At 48.7% G+C, this 19,557-nt stretch overlaps 1 protein-coding gene across 1 annotated transcript in view; it reads right to left on the reverse strand.

Moving 5' to 3' along the window:
• The window catches only part of XPO5 (exportin 5), a 78,253-nt gene that overhangs the window by 50,854 nt on the left and 7,842 nt on the right, over window positions 1-19,557 (reverse strand). Inside the window, exons 3-4 of the mRNA XM_088442998.1 lie at window positions 12,881-12,953; window positions 7,808-7,945 (exon numbers count right to left, since the gene is read on the reverse strand). Coding sequence (XP_088299124.1) covers window positions 7,808-7,945; window positions 12,881-12,953 — 211 coding nt within the window. The remainder of the gene's footprint in view (window positions 1-7,807; window positions 7,946-12,880; window positions 12,954-19,557) is intronic.

Raw genomic sequence — 19,557 nt, forward strand, 5'->3', positions numbered from 1 at the left:
ACAGGTAAGTATGTGTGAGAGTGTGGTAGGTGTATGTAATAAAGTTGTTAATGCTTTGGACGTGGAGACCCGTAGGGGTCCCTCTATATTTAAAACCAGCTTGGACCCAAACTGACTGGGGTGTAATGCCACAGCCAGGAGACCCTATGCCACATCAGATTTTCCCCCCCATGTGGCTTATTCAATTAGGTGTGAAAAGTCCCGTACTTTTCGCATGCCTGACTTTTCACCGTCATCGCTGGTTTTCCATGCGGAAAAGTATCGCGGGTCCCCGCTTATGCCCGTATTCAATTAGAAAACGTCGAAAACGGCACCCGACGATATGCAAACAGGCGAAGAGTGCTGTCAGATTTGGGGAAATCAGCCTGACACCCCCCAAAATATGCACTGACATTGGGGATCACTATAGACACCCCCGAATAGGCCCGCTAAAGGTATTTGGGGTACTTAAATGCCCTCAATAGCTACTAATTAGCGTCTTTGCAGAAGTGGTGAAGAATAGCATTTATAGTTTTTGCAGAATATAAGTAGTCCCAGCAAATTTGGGGTACACGAAAATGGGTGCTAGCATATTTAAAATTTGCTAAAGTGAAGTTGTAAAAAAAGTTAAAAATCCACCTGCTGCAAGCACCTGCAAACTTAAAAAACCTGCCCCATACTTGGGGACCTTCACTGGAGTCTTTTTCACTTGTTTTTAAATTTGTCCCCCAACTTTGGACTTTTCCGCCCCCAAAATGAAAGTGCTTTTTTGGGGCGAACTAAAGTATTTTTTAACGCAGTTTACCTTTGGGGGACTGTCTCAAGGGTGCAGGGGGGGTTTTCCGAAGTTTGCACCCCAAAACCCCAATTCTGCACTTTTTTTCGACACCTATTCATAGGCGAAACTTTTTAGCCGGTTCCATTGCATTGAGTTTCCGCACCGGCGACAAGTCTCCGGAATTGAATAAGGAGGAAACTTTTCGCATGTCGAAATGACGTCACTTGTGAAACTTTATCGCCGAAAACGGCTTTTCGCACCTAATTGAATATGGCCCTATATTTAAAACCAGGACTGGCACTGACCTAAGGCTAGATCTGAAACCTCAGCAATAGGCTTCGACTATGCCAGATCGGTATAACAACCCATAGGCGTGCACGTTTCAGCTGACCTGGAGAACTGCGCATAGGGCGTCTGACTGTACCAAAACACAAATTTGGAATTACTTTTTAGATAACTTTACAGATGCCAGGAAAAGATGCCATCCTCCGTGACAACAACAGGTAATAATAGGCAAGTAGGACTGCTGCAACCAATGAAATAAGAGATGGTAAAACCTGCAAGACAAACCAATGACCCTGACAATAATCTTCTCAGAAATACCACCCCTCAAACTATTACAAAGTGTTTAGGAAGGAGATCTGCGCATGGAAGTCATATCTGTCTGGCTGCTCTTGGGAAGGAAAAGCGACTCCCACCAGACATGACCACAGCAGTGAAATAATAAAAAATGTAAGAGATAAAATATGAGATATGGTAAGAACTTACCCTTGTTATCTCTATTTCTACGAAGTCCATAGGGTTCCACAGGATACCTTGGGGTATAGGTGTGACGTCAGTCGCAGGGCACCATAGAGTTAAGCTTTCAGCCTCCCAGGATGCACTAGGTCCCCCTCCTATACCCCGCCCCCGGGCCAAGGCACCTCAGTTAGTTACCAAGCCATAGGCCGGAGGAGGAGAAGGAAGAGAGAGAACAAAGATCTGGACACATACAAGAATCACATTCTCACCAGAGGGAGACGGAAAACCGGTGACCAGAGCAAAGCCCATCTGCAGCACAGGTGCGACAGGGCGGGAGTCCTGTGGAACCCTATGGACTTCGTAGAAATAGAGATAACAAGGGTAAGTTCTTACCATATCTCATATTTTCTACTTCAGGGTCCATAGGGTATCCACAGGATACCTTGGGGATGTCCCAAAGCAGTATCCTTTAAGGGTGGGGACGCTCCTGTGCAGAAAGGAGAATCCGCCGCCCGAAGGAAGCATCCTGAGAGGCGAAGGTGTCAAACCTGTAATACCTCACGAAGGTATGGACAGAAGACCACGTAGCAGCCTTGCAGATCTGAACTGCCGAGGCACCACGTCGAGCTGCCCACGAAGGACCCACAGACCTAGTGGAATGAGCCTTCAGAGAAGGAGGGACCGGTAGGCCTTCATGAAGATAAGCTTCAGAAATAGCCATACGGATCCAGGCTGCCAAAGTTTGCTTTGAAGCAGGCCAACCCTTTTTACAGAAGCCATAGAGGACAACAAAGCGTCCGACTTCCTAAACAAAGAAGTGCGGTCAACATAAGTCCTTAAGGCCCGCACAACATCCAAAGAGGCCTCACCCACGGAAAGACCCGGTGAGTTAAAGGCCGGAACAACTATTTCCTCGTTAACATGAAACTGGGAAACAACTTTGGGAAGAAACTCGGGCCGAGTGCGGAGCACTGCCCTGTTCCCATGAAAAACCAAGAAAGGGGGTCTACAAGAAAGAGCCCCTAACTCAGAAACACGTCTGGCTGAAGCAACGGCCAGAAGGAAAACAGTCTTAGCTGTTAGCCATTTAATATCCACTGAGCCCAGTGGTTCAAACGGCGGTCCTTGGAGAGCCCTCAGGACCACAGCCAAATCCCAAGGCGCCACAGGTGGAACAAAGGGCGGCTGAATACGGAGAAAACCTTGCATAAAGGTGCGCACATCCGGGATTGTAGCAATCCTACGGTGAAACCAGACAGATAGGGCCGAAACCTGTACCTTCAAAGAAGCAAGGCGAAGCCCATGATCTAGTCCCGCTTGCAGGAAGGCGAGAATCCGAGACAGACGAAACTCCCGCGGTGCATAACCTCTCGGTCGACACCACTGGAAGAACGTATGCCACACGCGATGGTATATCCTCGCGGAAGACGGTTTCCGAGCTCGTAACATGGTACGCACCACAGAGCTGGAAAACCCCCAGGACCTCAGCATGGCCGTCTCAACAGCCACGCCGCCAAAGACAGCCGAGTCAGGTCCGGGTGAAGACAAGGACCCTGAGACAGAAGGTCCGGTCGTAGCGGCAACCGCAGAGGACTGTCCACGGACAGACCCTGAAGGTCTGAGAACCAGTGCCGTCTGGGCCACGCGGGAGCTATCAACAGGAGCGTCCCTCCTTCCTGTTTGAATTTCCGGATTACCCGTGGAAGAAGGGAGACCGGAGGGAAGAGGTATGCGAACCTGAACGTCCACCGGACGGACAGAGCATCCACCAGAGACGCCCCTTCGTCTCTTGTGCGAGACCCGTACACCGGCAACTTGCTGTTGTGCCGGGACGCCATGAGGTCGATTTCTGGAAGACCCCACCTGTCCACCAGTAGTTGAAAAACGTCCGGGTGCAGGGACCATTCCCCTGGATGAACGTCCTGGCGACTTAGAAAGTCCGCCTCCCAATTTAGCACTCCCGGGATGAAGACCGCTGATATGGCCGGAAGATTGCGCTCCGCCCAAACCAGGATCCGAGAGACCTCTACGAGAGCCGCCCGACTGCGAGTTCCTCCTTGCCTGTTTATGTAGGCCACGGTGGTAGCATTGTCCGACTGGACCTGCACCGGGTGACCCTGGAGAAACCGCTGTGCCTGCAGGAGAGCATTGAAGACCGCACGGAGTTCCAAGATATTTATTGGAAGCTCCGCTTCTGTCGGTGTCCACCTGCCCTGGAACAAGTGTGGACCCGAAACTGCTCCCCAGCCCCGAAGACTGGCGTCCGTTGTCAACAGGACCCAATTTGGAACCCAGAACGGACGTCCCTTGTTGAGGTGGGTCGTCTTTAACCACCACGCAAGGGACAGGTGAACCTCCGGGGTGAGCACAATCGTCTGGAACTTCAGAGACTGAGGCAGCCCGTTCCACTTGGACAGGATCAGGTGCTGCAGAGGTCTGGAGTGAAACTGGGCGTATTCCACCATGTCGAACACCGACACCATGGAGCCCAGTAACCTCATCGCCGAGTGTAAGGACACCCGGCGGCTGTGCAGACAACTGCGCACCCTTGACTGTAAAGCAGAGATCTTGTCCTCCGTCACGAAGATCCTTTGCTGTCCCGAGTCCAATAAGGCTCCAAGATGCAGAATCCTCCGAGACGGGATTAGAGTGGACTTCTGCCAGTTGATTAGCCAGCCGTGCCGTTGCAGCCGTGCAATGGTCAGGTCCAAGTGGTGTAACAGGAGCTCTGGAGATCCTGCCACCAATAACAGGTCGTCCAAGTACGGCAACATGCGGACTCCTTGCAGCCGCAGAGAAGCCGCCATGACCGCCATAGCGTCCTGTATGTCCAATGACACCATGTAGTCCCCAGGTTCCAGCGCCAGAATGATGGACCGTAGGGTCTCCATCCGAAACTTCGGGACCCGCAAAGACTTGTTGAGTGCTTTGAGGTTGAGAATCGGACGATATGACCCATTGGGTTTCTGTACCAAAAATAGATTTGAATAGAAACCCTGGCCCCTCTGGGAGAATGGAACAGGCACTATAACTCCAGCCTGGAGCATAGTGTGCAATACCTTCCGCAGCTCCGTAGCCTTGTTCCGGTCTGATGGTAGACCCGTGGTGAAGAATCGAGCCGGGGGTCTGTGCCGGAAGGAGAGGGCGTACCCGTGAGAGACCACCTCCAGAACCCAAGTGTCTGTCGTAGTGAACGACCAACACCGGGAGAACTGCAGCAGGCGGCCTCCCACCCTGGGATCCCCCAAGGGGAGACCCGGACCGTCAGGCCGCAGGCTTGTCATCTGGCTTGGGGGCCGGACGTCTGGTACTCCATGCCTGTTTCCGGGGCTTGACCGATTTCTTAGGGCCAGCCTGTCGAGGAAACGACTGTGGTTTGGGCCTGCCCTGGGCCCTAGATGACCGAAAGGACGATGGTCCAGAACCAGAAGGAGCAGCGGCCGACGGGAGACAAGCAGATTTGGCTGCCGCCAGCGTGGCCACAATCTTATCCAGATCCGGACCGAAGAGAACTTCTCCGGTAAACGGCAACGCTTCCAGACCTTTCTTGGATCTGCATCCGCCTTCCAGGATCGCAGCCACAAGGTGCGACGAGCAGCTACCGCTGCTGAAGAAATTCTAGACACCAGAGTACTAATGTCTAGAGCCGCCTCGTTGATGTAGGTGGCCGAATCACGGAGATTGCCAATCAACTCCGCCTGTTCGGCCGGACAGTCGGATTCAAAAGAAGCCTCTAATGAATCCGCCCAGCGCTCCATCGCTCTGGCAACCCAGCAAATGGCCATAGCCGGCCGTGCTGCCCCCCCTGCAAGGGAATAAGCGGACTTCAGGCAGATTTCTACCTTGCGGTCCGTAGCATCCTTAAGGGAGGACATGGATGGCATCGGCAATGTGGCACTACGGACAAGACGGGTCACGTGAGAATCCACCTGTGGAGGGGATTCACACTTAGCAAAATAATTATCCGCGAACGGATAAGCCACCGCCAGGCGTCTCTGCGGCTGGTATCTTTTGCCAGGTTGTTTCCACGCCTCCTCTAAATGGTCCACCAACTGACCCGAAAGAGGAAAGACTGTGGCATCGCCCTTCACATCTTTGAAAAAGGCATACTTAGATTTAGCCGCTGGGGGAACTTCGTCCTCAATCACCAAGGCTGTGCGGACCGCCCGAATAAGTCCAGGAATATATACTTTGGACTTAGCATCAGCGTCCTTAGTATGGAAAGGTTCCTGATCGTAAGGATCCAGAATCTCCCCATCATCAGACGTCCCTTCGTCATCCTCATAAGGAGCGGACAGAGACGCCACCGGCCTTTTATGAGGCCGCATCACAGACTCCCCTTGCAACACATCCGACAAGTGCTGTACAGAACTCGTCAGGGAGTTAACCCACGCTGGCTCCTGAGAACCCGGGAGCGGGGAAATAGGGAGACTGTGGGGTACCACCAATTGTCGTGGGAACCCCTGCATGGGTGACGACACCACAGACTGCTGGGACAAACCCATCGGAGTAAACGCGGGCTGCGGAGCTAACTGGCCCACTAAAGCTGTTAACGCCTGAGCGAAACAAGCCCAGGGCGGCTCCTGTACCGGTGCTGTAACCGTAATAGGCCGCGCCATGGACAAACACTGCCGGCAAAGGCCCTCCGCGCTACCCTCCCCCTCCGCTAACGGTACTTTGCACGTGGTACACTGTAGCCGGAGGGGAAAATCACTTTCAGACATGATGGCACCACGTATGTGACCTCTCTCACCAATTAAGTATTAAATAGGCGAGAGACCACCCTGCAGCACCGCACCGCAAGGGCTTTAGCAGAAAGAACAGGGACAGTAATAAAGCTGACAGTTTAGAGAAGAAAAGTTACAGGCAGCGCTAGCACAGTCACATACAATGCAGAGAAATAACAATTCCTGCACTAACAGCGCTGATCACTCAACTACACAGACACAGGGCCTGGTAGGACACAGCGCTGCATACACAGACCTGAGCCACAGCGGAGGAGAGGTATGCGGGGGGACCCAGACCACGATGCTTCCTTCCAGACTTCCAGCAGCGTTCACCATGCGTTGCAGAGAAGATGGCCGCCGAGGAGCAGAGAGAAGCTGGCCTGGGGGAGGAGCGCTGACACAGGACCAGTCAGCACAGTGCAGAGAGGGCTGTGTGCAGCGGGGGAGGCGCCGGCTGTGAGACAGGGAAGGCGCGCTCCCCTGGCATGCATTTAACCCCTGGGACGCCGCAGCGCTACCGCTCTGCTGCGGTCCGCTGTCCCAGGGGGTAGTGGAAGCGCAGGTTGGTCGCCTGGCTCCACGCTGCAGCCAGTCCCCAGGGAGCCCCCTGCCTGGGGACTTAGGACCATGTGATCAGCGGGGACCCACCGCGGGACCCCGCTGCTTACCTCTGTCCCCCTTGAATCCGGCCATGGTCCGGAGCATCTGGGGTCACCGCTAGCTGTGACCCCAGACGCCCACCAGCATCCCCGTATCAGTACCGGCGTTCTGGTACAGGCGGGGTGTAGGGAAGACAGCATGGACGTCAGGACTGACTGTCCATGCTGTTCATCCAGATGTGCAGCCACAGCTGCATGAAGAAAAAGCTTCAGGGGCTCTTCTAGCCCCCACTCCAACAGGTGCACCCGACTCCGGCCGGGCACCAAACTAAACTGAGGTGCCTTGGCCCGGGGGCGGGGTATAGGAGGGGGACCTAGTGCATCCTGGGAGGCTGAAAGCTTAACTCTATGGTGCCCTGCGACTGACGTCACACCTATACCCCAAGGTATCCTGTGGATACCCTATGGACCCTGAAGTAGAAAATAAAGACGTCAGCAAAGGTGGTTGTGTAGGAGTTAAAGTGCCTACACTCCTGGCTGGGCCTCTATACCCCAAAATTCCAGGTTCCTTCAACTGGCTGAAAGAGAAAAATGAGGATCCATCGGAAATCATACAAATAGTGTTCATTTTGTGAGAGTCTGTGGGTATTCTGCCCATAGCAGTTAGACTAGGGGTAGATTTACTAAAGCTTCTAAAACAGACAAGTGGAGGTACCAATAGCAACCAATCAGACTTCGTCTATTATTTTTTAGAATGCAAGAGAAATGATAGCTAGGATCTGATTGGTTGCTCTGGGAAACACCAACACTTGATTTAGGAACTTTAGTAAATCTACCCACAGATCTGACAATTCTTGTCTACAGACCTATACCTTAGGTTACCAGCGCACTGGAATACCCCCGACCATTATTCCTGCTCGGAAACACAAGACAAATAGAAAGAATCATATATACACAGTCAGTATAGGAAATAGGCTCCATACCCCGTTCTTTGTGAGAGATTCCAGCTCGTTCAGCATGTCCGGCCATTGCTGAGGCCATTCACGTTTTATCATCTCCACCACGATTCTGGCAAGGACATCCTTGATGTGCCCCTCTTCCTGCAGGATGGGATGAATGCCCTAAGGTGAAGAAGAAAGAAAAATAGCTCAAAATACATACGCAACAGCACACATACATAACTTACATTTCAAAACAGCCCTGGATAACATATAAAGAGGGAAGTCCTTATACAGCCCTGCAGAACATACAGGAGAGACGTCCCTATACAGTCCTGCATAACATATAGGCGAGACATTGCCCTTTACAGCCCTGCATAACATACAGGAGAGACGTCCCTATACAGCGCTGCATAACATACAGGAGAGACGTCCCTATACAGCCCTGCATAACATATAGGAGAGACGTCCCTATACAGCCCTGCATAACATATAGGAGAGACGTCCCTATACAGCCCTGCATAACATATAGGAGAGACACTGCCCTATACAGCGCTGTATAACATATAGGAGAGACGTCCCTATACAGCCCTTCATAACATACAGGAGAGACGTCCCTATACAGCGCTGCATAACATACAGGAGAGACACTGCCCTATACAGCCCTTCATAACATACAGGAGAGACGTCCCTATACAGCCCTGCATAACATATAGGAGAGACACTGCCCTATACAGCCCTTCATAACATACAGGAGAGACGTCCCTATACAGCCCTGCATAACATATAGGAGAGACACTGCCCTATACAGCCCTTCATAACATACAGGAGAGACGTCCCTATACAGCGCTGCATAACATACAGGAGAGACGTCCCTATACAGCGCTGCATAACATATAGGAGAGACACTGCCCTATACAGCGCTGCATAACATACAGGAGAGACGTCCCTATACAGCGCTGCATAACATATAGGAGAGACACTGCCCAAAAAACAGCCCTGCATAACATACAGGAGAGACGTCCCTATACAGCCCTGTATAACATATAGGAGACACTGCCCTATACAGCCCTTCATAACATACAGGAGAGACGTCCCTATACAGTCCTGCATAACATATAGGAGAGACACTGCTCTATACAGCCCTTCATAACATACAGGAGAGACGTCCCTATACAGCGCTGCATAACATACAGGAGAGACGTCCCTATACAGCCCTGTATAACATATAGGAGACACTGCCCTATACAGCCCTTCATAACATACAGGAGAGACGTCCCTATACAGCGCTGCATAACATACAGGAGAGACGTCCCTATACAGCGCTGCATAACATACAGGAGAGACGTCCCTATACAGCGCTGCATAACATATATAAGAGACACTGCCCTATACAGCCCTGCATAACATATAGGAGAGATGTCTATACAGCCCTGTATAACATAGAGGAGAGACGTCCCTATACAGCCCTGCATAACATATAGGAGAGATGTCTATACAGCCCTGTATAACATACAGGAGAGACGTCCCTGTACAGCGCTGCATAACATATAAGAGACACTGCCCTATACAGCCCTGCATAACATATAGGAGAGATGTCTATACAGCCCTGTATAACATACAGGAGAGACGTCCCTATACAGCGCTGCATAACATATAAGAGACACTGCCCTATACAGCCCTGCATAACATACAGGAGAGACACTGCCCTATACAGCCCTGCATAACATATAGGAGAGATGTCTATACAGCCCTGCATAACATATAAGAGACACTGCCCTATACAGCCCTGCATAACATATAGGAGAGATGTCCCTATACAGCCCTGCATAACATATAGGAGAGACGTCCCTATACAGCCCTGCATAACATATAGGAGAGACACTGCCCTATACAGCCCTTCATAACATACAGGAGAGACGTCCCTATACAGCGCTGCATAACATACAGGAGAGACGTCCCTATACAGCGCTGCATAACATATAGGAGAGACACTGCCCTATACAGCCCTGCATAACATATAGGAGAGACACTGGCCAAAAAACAGCCCTGCATAACATACAGGAGAGACGTCCCTATACAGCCCTGTATAACATATAGGAGACACTGCCCTATACAGCCCTTCATAACATACAGGAGAGACGTCCCTATACAGTCCTGCATAACATATAAGAGACACTGCCCTATACAGTGCTGCATAACGTATAGGAGAGACGTCCCTATACAGCGCTGCATAACATGTAAGAGACACTGCCCTATACAGCCCTGTATAACATATAGGAGACGTCTCTATACAGCCCTGTATAACATATAGGAGATGTCCCTATACAGCGCTGCATAACATGTAAGAGACACTGCCCTATACAGCCCTGTATAACATATAGGAGACGTCTCTATACAGCCCTGCATAACATATAAGAGACACTGCCCTACAGCGCTGCATAACATATAGGAGACACTGCCCTATACAGCCCTGTATAACATATAGGCGAGACGTCCCTATACAGTGCTGCATAACATACAGGAGAGACGTCTCTATACAGCCCTGCATAACATATAGGAGAGACGTCCCTATATAGCGCTGCATAACATGTAAGAGACACTGCCCTATACAGCCCTGTATAACATATAGGAGACGTCCCTATACAGCCCTGCATAACATACAGGAGAGACGTCTCTATACAGCCCTGCATAACATATAGGAGAGACGTCCCTATACAGCGCTGCATAACATGTAAGAGACACTGCCCTATACAGCCCTGTATAACATATAGGAGAGACGTCCCTATACAGTGCTGCATAACGTATAGGAGAAACACTGCCCTATACAGCCCTGCATAACATATAGGAGAGACGTCCCTATACAGCCCTGCATAACATATAGGAGAGACATTGCCCTATACAGCCCTGCATAACATATAGGAGAGACACCGCCCTATACAGCCCTGCATAACATACAGGAGAGACGTCTCTATACAGCCCTGCATAACATATAGGCGAGACACTGCCCAAAAAACAGCCCTGCATAACATATAGGAGAGACGTCCCTATACAGCGCTGCATAACATGTAAGAGACACTGCCCTATACAGCCCTGTATAACATATAGGAGAGACACCGCCCTATACAGCCCTGCATAACATACAGGAGAGACGTCTCTATACAGCCCTGCATAACATATAGGCGAGACACTGCCCAAAAAACAGCCCTGCATAACATATAGGAGAGACGTCCCTATACAGCCCTGTATAACATATAGGAGACACTGCCCTATACAGCCCTTCATAACATACAGGAGAGACGTCCCTATACAGTCCTGCATAACATATAAGAGACACTGCCCTATACAGTGCTGCATAACGTATAGGAGAGACGTCCCTATACAGCGCTGCATAACATGTAAGAGACACTGCCCTATACAGCCCTGTATAACATATAGGAGACGTCTCTATACAGCCCTGTATAACATATAGGAGATGTCCCTATACAGCGCTGCATAACATGTAAGAGACACTGCCCTATACAGCCCTGTATAACATATAGGAGACGTCTCTATACAGCCCTGCATAACATATAAGAGACACTGCCCTACAGCGCTGCATAACATGTAAGAGACACTGCCCTATACAGCCCTGTATAACATATAGGAGAGACGTCCCTATACAGCCCTGCATAACATACAGGAGAGACGTCTCTATACAGCCCTGCATAACATATAGGAGAGACGTCCCTATACAGCGCTGCATAACATGTAAGAGACACTGCCCTATACAGCCCTGTATAACATATAGGAGAGACGTCCCTATACAGTGCTGCATAACGTATAGGAGAAACACTGCCCTATACAGCCCTGCATAACATATAGGAGAGACGTCCCTATACAGCCCTGCATAACATATAGGAGAGACATTGCCCTATACAGCCCTGCATAACATATAGGAGAGACACCGCCCTATACAGCCCTGCATAACATACAGGAGAGACGTCTCTATACAGCCCTGCATAACATATAGGCGAGACACTGCCCAAAAAACAGCCCTGCATAACATATAGGAGAGACGTCCCTATACAGCGCTGCATAACATGTAAGAGACACTGCCCTATACAGCCCTGTATAACATATAGGAGAGACACCGCCCTATACAGCCCTGCATAACATACAGGAGAGACGTCTCTATACAGCCCTGCATAACATATAGGCGAGACACTGCCCAAAAAACAGCCCTGCATAACATATAGGAGAGACGTCCCTATACAGCGCTGCATAACATGTAAGAGACACTGCCCTATACAGCCCTGTATAACATATAGGAGAGACGTCCCTATACAGCGCTGCATAACATGTAAGAGACACTGCCCTATACAGCCCTGTATAACATATAGGAGACTCACTATACAGCCCTGCATAACATGTAAGAGACACTGCCCTATACAGCCCTGTATAACATATAGGAGACGTCTCTATACAGCCCTGCATAACATATAAGAGACACTGCCCTATACAGCGCTGCATAACATATAGGAGACACTGCCCTATACAGCCCTGTATAACATATAGGAGAGACGTCCCTATACAGCCCTGCATAACATATAGGAGAGACGTCCCTATACAGTGCTGCATAACGTATAGGAGAGACGTCCCTATACAGCGCTGCATAACGTATAGGAGACGTCCCTATACAGAGCTGCATAAAGTATAGGAGAGATGTCCCTATACAACGCTGCATAACGTATAGGAGAGACGTCCCTATACAGCGCTGCATAACATAGGAGAGACGTCTTTATACAGCGCAGCATAACGTATAGGAGACATCTCTATACATCGCTGCATAACGTATAGGAGACATCGCTAAACAGCCCTGCATATCACAAGAGATGTCTCTATACAGCCCGGCATAGAATATAAGGGAGACTTTTCTATACAGCCTGGGCATATCATATAGGAGACGTCTCTATACAGCCCTGCATATTATAATGGAGAGACAGGTGAACCTGGCTACAGAGTCATGAGACAGGCTCATGTGGATATAACATGGTTCCGTGTTCACCTAACAGTGACTATATTGGTACATCAAAGAGTTTATATTTTCAAACTCCAGACATGTTTGATAAAACTTACGCTGGCAATGAGACCCATCACACTGTCCTTCAGACACACCTTCTCCGCACTTTTCATATTATTCCACCGAAATCTGCAGAGAGGACATAGCTCATCATACTGGGGGAGGAGGGCAATAGGTTACATTTCAAAGGTTCTGATTAGAACGTGTAGAAAACATTAGGGAAGACATTCTTCTCTAGACACTCAGACAATAAGAGAATGAATAGTGTCAGCAGTAAAATGTTACCCATCTAGAATAATCTGAGGCCCAGCAGTTAAGACAATTCGGCGACATCCTATTCCTACCTCCTGAAATATTCCCAGTCCCCGTAGTTAGGAATCGTCTACCCATCTCCTGGAATACTCCCAGCCCTAGCAGTTAAGTATAGGATATCACTGTATTGTCTGTCTTTTGGAATACTTCCAGCCCTGTCAGTTAGAAATAGGATATCACTGTACTGTCTATTGGAATACTGCCAGCCCTGGCAGTTAGGAACAGGATATGACTGTATTGTCTGTTTCCTGGAATATTCTCACCCCTCATCAGTTATGTACAGGACGTTACCATACTGTCTACCTGCCTCCTGAATATTCCTAACGTTTATGTTCATTTAGGGGCCAATTTCTAGTCGGACGGCTCTAGGTGTATGGACGCAAATGGCGAGTTTTTGCATACAGCGCAGAAGCTAATGCAAATTTACACAGTATTGCATATGTCCGTCCTATTCTGTATCAGACGGAACTTAGCAGGATTGGTCTTCCGGTGAAATTAGACGTTTTGGGGCAAGTACTGGGTGGTGACAATGAGTGTATGGAACCAACTTAATACGTAGGAGTTTTATCGATCGGTATGTAATGCTCCGTGCGATTCCAAGTTGTGTGTACGGGAAAGGTTGCTGGTGCAAGTATCGATACTAATGATGATGGTTGTGGCAAATGGCATAAATCCAGTGGGCTGCACGGCTTGAAGGCGCACAGACCCCCGCATTAGCTAAATGGAATCTTACATTAACATAAGGTAGTAAATTATGCTCCATGGATGTCGCCAAGTACAACAGCTTTACATCCTACTCAGAAATCAGCCACTGAGAGTACATTGGGTACATTGTGCTGCAGAGCGTATCTAACCAACAAACTACCTAGTAGGGTATTTATGTCTGGAACAAATGGGGATGTTATACTTAGGTTAAATAGTTTCGGAATCAAGACAAGAACAAATAAGGAGGAACAAAGCTCAGGACTACGTCCCTCCCCCAAACTGCCCCCTTCTCCCCTTCAGGCCTTAAAAGTGCTGCCATAACTTTTGAGAACAGCCACGGTGTAGTTGCCAGGAGAGACTGTCGCGACATTGTATCATTGATGTAACCACAAGATTAACCTCAATTAATCTTGCGGTTATGATGTAGCGGCTCCCACCATAGACGGCTATGGGGGATTTCTCACCATAGACGTCTATGGGAGACACAGGCTGGCCGCATTCAGCCAATCAGGGAGCTGCTCCGACGGAGATGCTCCCTGATTGGCTGGCGGCCCCTTCACTGACGGGTCACACGTGTACACACATACCTTTGCTCAGTCCGTATGGATCGGGTTTTTTTGCGTTTTTTTATTTTAACCCCTGGATTGCCTACTTGGAGAAGAGGACGTGATCTACGCATAGGAGAGGTGAGTATGGATTTTTTTTTCAGGTACACCCCTATGGATTACTTCGGATACTAGGTGAGTATGTGTGAGTGTGAGTGTGCATGTATGTTTTATTAAAATTTTACTTTCACGGGGTATGTTTGTTTATTTATGTATTTCTTTAGTTGTGGAACTACAAGTGCCAGCGGGCCCGTAATGCCCCGCATGCTGGTATTTGTGGTTCTCGAAATACCAGCATGCAGGGAAGGCTTGCTGGTACTTGTGGTTCTACAACTAAAGACAATATGGAAAACTTATTTTTACACTTTACACTATCAACCCGGCACCCACCGCCCTAGGGTGCCGGGGATAGCCCCGGGCTATCAGTCTAGGCCTGGGGTGCCCTGGAGAGGGGTACCCCTTTATTGGGGGGGTACCCAACTCCCCAGGGATCCCCGGCCTGGACTGACTAGCGGTCAGGGATAATGCTTTGGCAGGGGAAACCGGTGAAAGGTTTTCCCTGGCTGTGGCATTATCCCCCCGCTAGACAGAGTTCGGTGCTGGTTCTGGAATTTTCAGGGGACCCCTACTCGTTTTGTCCCCTGATTTTGCAGAACCAGCTCAACAAAGCCCTGTGCTGGTTCTTAATATACAGGGGCCCCCTACGCATTTTGGACCCTGTATTTTTAGAACCAGAACAGGCTTTATAAAGCCCGGGGCTGGTTATGCTTTTGGGGAGGGGGTGCACATCATTTTATTTTTTTTTATTTAAACACATTTTACATAAGTACACACAGAAACATGTACATATCTCATGGATATGTGCATGTTTCTGTGTTAATCTGACCTGCTCAGGATGTACTCGCTAGCCTGAAGCAGGTCTATTATTTGGGGACTTTTGGTAATCTTTTTTTTGCGAGTCTGAAACAGACACTATTACATTGGGCGAGTTGATTGTTTTCAATGTGAAAACATCTGGATGCGAGTTTGAGAATGGAGAGTTTTAGTAACTCTGAAAAATGCGAGTTTTAGTGAACAGACACTCTATTACATTGGAGAGTTGTGAAAAATTGCGAGTTTAGCACCAAACTCGCAATTTACCAAAACAGACTACCTATTACATTTGGCCCTAGGTGACCATCCGAGCTTGGAACATGCAAGTATGCATTCTTCATGGACTCCATGGGAAACATTTACTAAAGGTCGATTTTAATTGATTAAAAAAAAAAAAAAAAACGATCTAAATCGATGTGGTGTTTTTCATGGGCTGAATCAGACATTTACTAACAGACATGGAAATATATATTGATTTTTAAGTGTTAGTAAATGTGCGATTTAGCCCCTGCAACACAACATCAATGTTGATCACTTTAGATCGATTGATTAAAAATCGGCCTTTAGTAAATTTACCCCCTTAAATTTGTTCTGTTCCATGCTGTTTATGACAGACCATGAAGACTTTGGCGTGAACCTATCCATCCAAAGATGGCGCTAAAGCGTCTTTAGGTTCAAGATGGGCTCAAAGGAACAATCTGGTTTCTGGACAAAGAAGAGATTTCAGTAGAACCCCAAACCCTAATGTCCTCCGGTACTGGAATTACCACCCTCTATGACTTCCCATAGGGCCAATATGTTTTGTCTCCAGGAAGGCCTGTAATTGTCTTATTAAAATCTATATAGTCATACATCTGTTGAATTGATTCTCTTTACTTTGTTAACACCAGTGAGCACCCTGACTTTGTGGGAAGGTTTTTTTGAGCAAACTATCCTTTCCCTCTCTCAGATCACAACCTTATCACCTGCACACTCTCCTCCATTACATCAACCTCTATGTCATTGAAATCACCCAAGCCTCCTAAAACCCGTAGAAATATTAATGCTATTAACTTTCAACAACTTTCTACCTCTCACCAATTTCTGCATTCACTTCTCCTGAGACTGCTGCATCACACCTAAACCAGATTCTAGAAAAAGCCCTCAATGAAGTTGCTCCAGCTACTCATCACACACCACGTAGACTTAGACGTCAACCGTGGCATTCTAACTTAACAAGGCATCTACAAAAACTCTCACGTACAGTAGAACGTCAGTGGCGAAAGTCTCGTACTCCTAGTGACTTCCTCACATATAAGACTATCTACAACTCTTATCGTACTGCTCTGGACGCTGCCAAACAAACAGATTTCCAATCTCTTATCTCTGCTCAAGCCTCTAACCCCAAGTGACTTTTTAATACATTTAAACTGCTTCTTACCCATCCCTCACCCAACTCACCGGCTACTATCAGTGCGCATGATCTTGCTTCCTATTTTAAGGACCAGATTGATAAGATCCAAAATGAAATGGTATGCACTTCCTCAGCTAGTGACCTACTGAATTCCCTACCTGAACCCTCTGGCTCATTCTCTTCATTCGACCTCACAAACCAAGATGAAGTATCTACACTCTTCTCATCCTCCTACTCTTTACTTCTCTAGATCCTATACCCTCACAACTCAGTAAAGCTCTGTCTCCTGTGCTCACTCCAACCCTAACTAAAATCTGCAATCTGTCTCTCGCTACTGGCATCTTTCCATCACTGTTCAAGCATGAAGTGATTACTCCCATTCTGAAAAAACAAAATTCTGACCCCAACACTCTCCCAGCTCCCATGCCTCTCCAAGATGCTTGAGAGACTTGTCTACACCAACCTCACACACTTTCTAAACTCACACAACTTATTGGACCCACTTCAGTCCGGCTTTCGTTCCCAACACTCCACAGAGACAGCACTGACTAAGGTAGTAAATTATCTGGTCACTGCCAAGGCTAAAAGGCCATTACTCACTCCTAATTCTTCTAGATCTCTCTGCTGCTTTTGACACTGTTGACCACTCTCTCCTCATACAAACACTACAATCCCTAGGTCTTAAGGACACAGCTCTTTCATGGTTCTCTTCCTACCTATCTGATCGCTCTTTTACTGTTAATTTTTCTGGCTCTGCCTCCTCTTCGCTACCTCTATCAGTTGGAGTACCGCAAGGCTCTGTCTTGGGTCCCTTGTTATTCTCAATCTATACCACCTCTCTCTTTTGGATTTCAGTACCATTTGTATGCAGATGATACTCAAATCTACCTATCCTCCCCAGATTTATCACCATCTGTATTGGTCCGTGTCACTGAATGTCTTTCTGCCATTTCATCTTGGATGTCATCTCGCCACCTGAAACTTAATATTTCTAAAATAGAACTAATTATATCAAGAACAGTTACCAACCTGATCTCTCGATCACGGTTGATAACTCGACTATCCATCCTGCGCTCCACAAGCTCACTGCCTAGGTGTCATCCTTGACTCTGAACTGTCTTTTGTTCCCCACATTCAATCTGTCTCAAAATCATGTTACATACATCTAAAAAACATATCCAAAATTCAACCATATCTCACACAAGACACTGCAAAAACTCTGATCCATGCACTCATTATTTCCCGCATTGACTATTGCAATAGTCTCCTTACTGGTCTTCCCAAAAACAGGCTATTGCCATAACAATCAATTATGAATGCAGCTGCAAGGCTTATCTTCCTTGTCAAACGTTCATCGTCTGCTGTCCCGCTCTGTCAGTCCCTCCCCGGTCTTCTACCGTATTCAATACAAAATACTTTTACTTACATATAAGGACATGAACCAAACCACACCAACATACATCTCTTCACTCATCTCAAAATATCTCCCAACCCGACCTCTCCGCTCAGCACAAGATCTGCGTCTCTCATCCCCACGCATTACTTGCTCCCATTCACGGTTACAGGACTTTCTTCGGGCAGCACCCACTCTATGGAATGCCTGTATGGAATGACTGTCAGGCCGCAGGCTTGTCATCTGGCTTAGGGGCCGGACATCTGGTACTCCATGCCTGCTTCCGGGGATGGGCCGATTTCTTGGGACCAGCCTGTCAGGGAAAAGACTGCGGTTTGGGCCTGCCCTGGGCCCTGTAAGACCGAAAGGACGATGGTCCTGAACCAGAAGGAACCGCGGCCGACAGGAGACATGTCGATTTGGCTGCCGCCAGCGTGGCCACAATCTTGTCCAGATCTGGACCGAAGAGAACTTCTCCGTTAATGGGCAACGCTTCCAAACCCTTTTTGGAATCAGCGTCCGCTTTCCAGGATCGCAACCACAAGGTGCGACGAGCAGCCACCGCTGCTGAAAAAATTCGAGACACCAGGGTACTAATGTCTAAGGCCGCCTCGTTGATATAAGTGGCCGAATCACGGAGATTACCAATCAACTCCGCCTGATCGGCCGGACAGTCGGAATCAAAGGACGCCTCCAATGAATCCGCCCAGCGCTCCATCGCTCTGGCAACCCAGCAAATGGCCATAGCCGGCCACGCTGCCCCCCCCCGCAAGGGAATAAGCGGACTTCAGGCAGATCTCCACCTTGCGGTCCGTAGCATCCTTAAGGGAGGACATGGATGGCATCGGCAATGTGGCACTACGGACAAGACGTGTCACATGAGAATCCACTTAGCAAAATAATTATCCGCGAACGGATAAGCCACCGCCAGGCGCCTCTGCGGCTAGTAACGCTTGCCAGGCTGTTTCCACGTCTCCTCTAAATGGTCCACCAACTGACCCGAAAGAGGAAAGACTGTGGCGTCACCCTTCACATCCTTAAAAAAGGCATACTTGGATTTAGCCGCTGGGGGAACTTCGTCCTCAATCACCAAGGCTGTGCGGACCGCCCGAATAAGTCCAGGAATATACACCTTGTACCTAGCGTCAGCGTCCTTAGTATGGAGAGGTTCCTGATCGTAAGGATCCAGAATCTCCCCATCATCAGACGTCCCTTCGTCATCCTCATAAGGAGCCGACAGAGACGCCACCAGCCGTTTATGTGGCCGCATCACAGCCTCCCCTGCAACACATCCAACAAGTGCTGTACAGAACTCGTCAGGGAGTTAACCCACGCCGGCTCCTGAGAAACCGGGAGAGGGGAAATAGGGAGACTTGGGAAACCCTGCATGTGTGACGACACCACTGACTGCTGGGACAAACCCATCTGCGTAAACGTGGGCTGCAGAGCTAA

The sequence above is a fragment of the Taudactylus pleione genome, unplaced genomic scaffold, assembly GCF_031769625.1.
Source record: "Taudactylus pleione unplaced genomic scaffold, aTauple2 ptg000320l, whole genome shotgun sequence".
Lineage (NCBI taxonomy): Eukaryota > Metazoa > Chordata > Amphibia > Anura > Myobatrachidae > Taudactylus > Taudactylus pleione.